Genomic DNA, 7,076 nt, shown 5'->3' on the forward strand with positions numbered 1-7,076 from the left:
TTTGGGAAAAAAAGCTCATCCCTAACCGCCACCACCATTGTCCGTACCACCCACCAGTTTATATATGTGTGTGTGTGTGTGTGTGTGTGTGTGTGTGTGTGTATATATTAAGGCCCTTTAGCTATCTTTCAATGATCTCGTGAAGTCCCTCTAGGTATTAGCATGTGATTCTTCCAACTCAACAATCTTCTTCACCGCAAGGCGTGTGACGTACCAGGATCCAACCACTAATCACATTGAACTAACATAATACAATAAATAAAAATTCACATTCAATGTAATTAGAAAATTCAAAACATTTGTTCAAACCATGTTTAAGTTCAGCGTAAGCATAATTCGTTGTTTTAGTAACTCAAATCCAAAGTATGTAAAAACAATCAATACTCCTTGTCTTTACACTAGTCACGACCCATGACCACTCCAGCTCCCCAGACTACAAGTCCCACATCAAATACCTATCGACCTACAAGCATGCAGAAAAAGTGTATTAACATAAAGCTAGCGAGTTCACAGTTTTGTAAAGCGTTTAGTTGCCAAGTGTTTAGTTTCAAAGCATGTTGATAATAACTCGATACCGCAAAACGACTGTTGTTTGCCCTTCCCCAATGCCTATCAACATTGGTCGAGTGGTTAAGGTCATTAGTTCACGCCCGTCCTGTCCAGATACGTCGTAAGGGTGCCAAACCTAATAGCGCTATCAACTAATAACCCCGTTGCCCTCCAAGAAACTAGTTCGGTAGTAAGATGGGACTTAAGGTGATAGTTTTGAGTGTATTATCCAACATCAACAGTTATAACGTATTCCCTCTAGGGATAAAAGTGTGTCAAGTATCCCCTACAGGGATGTGAGTTTGTTTGTTTGTCCCCACTAGACGCATGCTTGTGAAAGAGCAGTGAACTCACATATGATATGAAAACATAAAGGACAAAAATCGTCAATTTTAAACATAAAAGACAACACATGAAAATGGGTATAAAGATAAAGAGCAATCCTTGAAATTCACTCAAAATAAAAATCATGTTAACAACAAAGATAGAGTAAATAAAAATAAACTCAAAATAATTTAACTATGCTAGGTAAAAATAGATTAAATTTCTTTTACCATCATTTATTGGCTAATAATAATGTATAGAGTAAATTACAAAATCATCATTTATGTATGCCACTAATTGCAAACTGTGTCCTTTATCTTCAATAATTACAGAAAACGTACTCGATGTTTGCAAACCCTTGCAAGTTATATCCTTTAGCCCTAACTAAGTTAATTTTTTGTGCTTAAATCTTACCAAATGGACCCCACATGAGGTATTTTAGTCATTTTACTTTCATGTGGGTAGGACTGTTCCTAGCTCGGGCTCGGCTCGATTATAGACCGAGTTGGCTCGGCTCGGATTTAAAACCGAGCTGAAAATCTAAGCTCGGGCTCGGCTTGGTTTTAAACCGAGCTGGCTCGGCTTGGTTTGGCTCGATTTTAAAAATAAAAATTATTACATAGCTCTCAAAATTCAGTATTCTAAAATATTATTCAATTCAATACTTCAAAAGAACATATTCAAAATAAGTTCAACCTAATACATTATAAGCCAAAATCACGTTCAACAACGCAAAATAAGTTTTATATTTAAAGCAAATACAATATTTGTTCATGAACACGACAATCAACCTTTAAATATGTCATAGATATCAAACTACAAGCCTAAATACATGTAAATAACAATCATTTTTTGTAATATATTATAGGCAAATTGGATTTAAATAATTCCAACTCACTGTTATTGACCAACAATAATTCCAACTCATTTAATCACCTATAATAATCCGAACTATTCACTTTTGTTTGTAAAATAATCCCAGTTAAAAAAACACTAACTAGGTTAAAAAATTGCTGATGTGGCTTGCCACGTCACCTGCCACATCAGTTGTCACATCATCGAAAAATGCCACGTATACTGCACGTTAGCTACCACGTCATCAAAAAATGCCACATCAACTACCACGTCATATGACACATCAGCTAAAAGGGCCACATCAGCAATTTTTTAACCTAGTTAGTGTTTTTTTAACTGGGAGTATTTTACAAACAAAAGTGAATAGTTCGGATTATCATTGGTGATTAAATGAGTTGGGATTATTATTGGCCAATAACAGTGTATATAAAAATAAAATATATTACAAGTAAAATAGTTCGAGCTAAGGCGAGCCGAGCTATCAAGTGAACCAAACCGAGCCAATTTGGCTTATCACGAGCCGAGCCGAGCTAGGCTCACTTTCTCACCAAGCCATATCGAGCGAGCTCCGAGGCGCGAGTTTTTTGGACAACCCTACATGTGGGGTCCATTTGTTCAGATTTAACCATAAAAATACCCTCATGTGAGGTCTATTTGGTCAGATTTAATCACAAAAATTAACTGAGGTAGGCCTAAAGGACGATTTTTGTAATTTACTCTGATATATATATTTAAAATAAAAATAGAAATAAAATTCATATATATATATATATATATATATATATATTAATTCATCACATTCGGATGAATAGTGCTCGGTCAACTTTCTTTGACTATTTTCCCTTTTTCAGATTATTTACGAGAATATCATCATATGCGTTGTATAGGGAATTTGGGTTGAGTGTTTGTTGATATTTACAAATGTAGCCTATGTTCTTTTTTGTTTTGCCTTTTAACCCTTTCAACCTTACAAAATCATGTTATTATTATAGTTAAGTGTTATTACATATATTTTGCAAATTATATAAACCAAGATTTAGTTACATAGGAGTATGGGTAAAATTAAAAAAAAAAGGAACATCGTAAAAATTAATTTTTAGATATATAAAATCATAATTGTTTTACTGTTTTTGATAATTATTGGTTTATCACGATTTTTCTGGTTTTCTCTTTTGATTGAAATACCGTCCCAAATCAAGCTTCTAGCAACCGAATACCCGCCACCAGTTAAAATAAAAATTAAAACAACCCTAAACTAAACTAAAGCGGCCGCCGTCGTCCTCTTGTCTATCTCCTCCAGCTTCCAAACCTAAAAAACAAACAGCCGACTGAGAGATCTTCTTTCATTCATTTTACGATTCAGCAGGGAGGGAGGGAAGGGAAGGTTCAATCAGCCAGCAAGCAAGCAAGCAGGTAAGCTTCGATTAGCCACCATTTCTTCTCTATTACATTTGAATTGTTGCCATTCGGAAACGCGATCCCTTGCGAACCCGGATCCTGTTCGTACCGCGAATTGGATCGGACGAACCAAAACGAAAATCATGCCATGACCAGCGAATTATGTGACTATGTACCAAACATGTCTGATAGGAGTAAAAACCCCAAATTACTGGATCAAAACAAACGATAAAAAAAGGATAGTTCTACGACTCATTTGGATTAGAGCCGTCCAAATTGCTAGTCGCTCGCTCGGAAATTGCTCGTTTGATTTGAGGCTTGGTTATAAACGAGCCGTCTGCCCGGTTCGGTTTGTAAACGAGCCAAGCATGAGCAAAAGTCCGCTTGGTTCGGCTTGAATTATTATTTTTAATTAGTATGTATATATACACATATACACATACATATATAAACACGTATATACACAAATATAAATTATACATACATATCTACACGCACACCTATATATACACACTATACATAAATAAAAACAAAATTTTTAGTTCTATTATATACCACTCTATTGGATTTTGATCCACTATATACAAATTTACAACTATATTTATACATACTAAGCCCAATCACGCCAATAAAAAAAAATTAACCCCAAATCTAAAAGTTAAACCCTAAACCGCTAAATGTCGGTCTGCTCGTCGCCTCAATGTCTCATGTTGTTACCCTAAGTCGATCGTCTCCTACTCTCAACGTCATTGTTCGTGCAATATGATCATCGCCTCATCGGCCATGTTATTCATAGGAAAAATATCATGACATGAAATGTGTGTGTTTTTTAAGACATAAAAACTTGAGACCCAACATTTTCACTATCTCTCTCAGCAAATTTAAATCGGGCGACACAGTTGTCAAAATCACTCGAAGTTCGCTCAACGCTCACTCGGAATATTCACTGCTCGGAAAATGCTCGTTTGATTTGAGGTTCGGTTTTAAATGAGCCGCTCCGCTCGTGAACAGCCTTAATTTGGATACAGATTCAAATGACCTGGTGTATAAGATAGCAACTTTGACTTGTTGAACTGATGTATGACAAAAAAAAAAAAAATCGCAGCCCTACGGTTTTGTTTGGTGGTGAATCTGTATCCAAATGAGTCGTAGAAATATCCTTTTTTATCGTTTGTTTTGATCCAGTGATTTGAGGTTTTTACTCCTATCAATGTCATTTTTTTTAAAAGTGAGAAGTAGATTATTGGATTAAAATTAATTTGTTACAATTACTAAGGATTCTCGCGGTCAGTTTGAGGTGTTTATGGTTCAATATTTGGCTTTCGGTTGCAGACTAACGAATTGTATGCTTTGAACACAGATTTCTTGTGTCTAGAGATGAAGATTCTGAAGGAAAATGCAGGTCCGCTTACGAATTTTGAAGTGCTTGATTTTTTACGATCTAGAGGGGCTGCAAAAGACCCCACACGGGTTCTTGCTTCGGTAGCACCTTCAGAATTCAAGGTTTACGACTACCTGGAGCACACGGCAGCTTCTAGTCAAACAAAAGAGAGCATTACTGAGTTTGCGGCTCAGTGTAAACCATACAAGCTTACAAAGTCTGAGATCATTAACATCGTCAACATTAGACCGTCTTCGTCTGTCGAAATTTACCCCTTGATTGAGAATCTTGAGGCGCGACTAGAAGAAAGTGTTGAAGAATTGGTTGAGTTGGTTTTGCAAGTGTTTCCCTCTTCTGAAGAATAAAGTAAATCTGATGAATGAATGAAAGCAAACCTTATATGTATGCTACCATTGTTTGTTATCTGTCCTTGAAAATTTAATTAAAATCGACAGTCAAACACATCATTTCTTGTTGGTCTCCCAAAAAGATTGAGCCGCCCTTGCTCAAGTAGACGACACTCGTTACTTGTAGAGGTGCGAGAGGGTCCCTCCGTAAGTTATACTCGTCAACTAAAATAAATATCATTTATGAAACCAAAGATATGTGTTTTAAGCATACTAATATCAAAAGGCCAAAATGATAATGATGCAAGATAATGGATACAAACAGTAATGATTTATTGAAAGGATGAACCATATGTTATCTATATAATCAAATTCATCAGATCTATGATTGTAACAAATTATGTGTTTGGTATGGACCATTTACCAGCATTAGGGAGGAGAGAATTAGGGTCTGTTTGGTATAGGGTAATGGAAAGGACGAAGGAAGGGAATGGACGAGGTAATGGAATGGACGAGGAAATGCAATGGATCATTACCATTCCATGTCTTGTTTGGTTACCATGTGTGAACGGAATGAGTTATTATTGTGTATTGTTCGGTAGGCAAGAAAAACGGAGTAATAAAATCAGCGGTGAGTGGTGGTGGTGGTGGTGGTCGGTGGTAATGATTGTGGGTGGTTATAGGTGGCGGTGGTGGGTGTCGGCGGCGGCGATGGGTGGTGGTGGAGGCGAGTGGCGGTGCGGCGGCGACGACGAGTGGTGGTGGTGGCAAGGTGGTCGTTGGTGGTGGGTGGCAGCAGAGGTGGCGGTTAGTGGCGGCGACGGCGGTTGGTGGTGGCGGTGGTGGTAGTGGTGGCGTTGACGATGGTGGTGGGCGGCGGTGGCGGCGAGTGTCGTTAGCGGTTGGTCGCAGCTGTGGGTGATAACGGTGGCGAGTGGGTGGCGGCGGTGGCGGTGGCGGGTGGCGCCGATGGCGTCGGTGGTGGGTAGTGGTGGTGGTGGTGGGTTGTGGCAAAGGTGGTGGGTTGTGGTGTTGTTGATGAATGGTGCAAGCGGGGATGGAATGGAAAAAAAATATGGGGGGTGGAAGGAATGATTCTAAGGGAATGAAATGCATTTTGGAATGGGTGATTCCATTCCATTGACCAACCAAACACCCTTTTCTTCATTCCCTCGTAATCATCCATTCCATTCCACCTCTCATTCCTGCATATCAAACACTACCTTAGGAGTTGAAACTATAATTGATTGGAACAAATTTCTGCGAGTCCTTAAAGAAAATAATATGATATGCAAGTTCTTGGGAGAATTCATTTTTTAACCGTATCTGGTCGGGCATAGAAACGGTTCAACTGCTTATATCATGTTGTACAGACGGTTCAATCAGGTTGACTAGTTAACCTTATAATTCCACCATCATCATCATACTCAGTAAATCCCACCAATAGCAAAACTAAGGTAGGGTCTGAGAGGGTAAGATGTAGACAACCTTACCTCTATCCCGTAGGAATAGAGAGAGTGCTTCCAGTGAGACCCCCGGTTCCATAGTAGTTTTGCATCAAGCTTTGGACATAAGGCACAACCCACTCAGCAATTGGGAGAAAAGCCGATTAGTGTATGTACCCCCTTGCCTTTCGTCTATCAAGGCCACCACATGATGCATGATTAACCGTCCCTCGCTTTTTAACGTTATTTTCACGAAATTAGTAAAATAACGTTAAAATTAGTGCACTTTCACTTTTGTCCCCGAGGGCCCACACATATACATTATATGCGCATACCGCAAACGGGGCATTTAACCTTGTAATTCCATAAAAAATACAATTTCAAGTCAAAAAATAATCAAAAACTACACTGTTCCATAATTAAAAAAAAATCATTTTTTCAACAAGTTTTATTAAATAAAAGACTACAATAAGTTTATGGCATTGGAGTGTTGAATGCATTAAGTTCACCGTCGATTAACAAAGTGAAATTATCTTTCATCACTAATTTAAGCACAAAATTTTAACATGGGATTAAACCAGTAGACCGGTATGAACCGGCATTACCGGATGAGTAAACTTCCGTTTTGCTCCCTGTGGTTTTGTCATTTTAATGGTATTGCCCAATCATTTAAAAACGGACATTTTCCTCCCTCATGTTTCGGTTTTGTCGCCAATTTGCTCCACGGCCTTAACTCCACACATATTGTATGTTAACTAAAAAGGTATTTGGTAATTT

General features: G+C 38.1%; 1 protein-coding gene across 3 annotated transcripts; it reads left to right on the plus strand.

Annotated features, from left to right (window-relative positions):
* Positions 1-2,940: 2,940 nt before the first annotated feature.
* Positions 2,941-4,987, plus strand: LOC110942013. 3 transcript variants are annotated; one of them, XM_035986656.1, is made up of 2 exons: positions 2,941-3,142; positions 4,484-4,987. In XM_035986656.1, exon 2 carries the CDS (start codon positions 4,504-4,506, stop codon positions 4,870-4,872), a length of 369 nt encoding a protein of 122 aa, XP_035842549.1. In that variant the 5' UTR covers positions 2,941-3,142; positions 4,484-4,503; the 3' UTR covers positions 4,873-4,987. The 3 variants fall into 3 exon arrangements, with proteins under 3 accessions (XP_035842549.1, XP_035842548.1, XP_035842550.1); XM_035986655.1 differs by having other exon boundaries at positions 2,944-3,141; positions 4,487-4,987; XM_035986657.1 differs by lacking the exon at positions 2,941-3,142 and adding an exon at positions 3,651-4,101 and having other exon boundaries at positions 4,487-4,987.
* The last annotated feature ends 2,089 nt before the right edge of the window (positions 4,988-7,076 follow it).

This window comes from Helianthus annuus, chromosome 17 (assembly GCF_002127325.2).
Source record: "Helianthus annuus cultivar XRQ/B chromosome 17, HanXRQr2.0-SUNRISE, whole genome shotgun sequence".
Classification (NCBI taxonomy): domain Eukaryota; kingdom Viridiplantae; phylum Streptophyta; class Magnoliopsida; order Asterales; family Asteraceae; genus Helianthus; species Helianthus annuus.

What these genes read in the sequence shown, in the direction of transcription:
- LOC110942013 (XM_035986656.1), top strand. Translation starts at nt 4,504, where the DNA reads ATGAAGATTCTGAAGGAAAATGCAGGTCCGCTTACGAATTTTGAAGTG.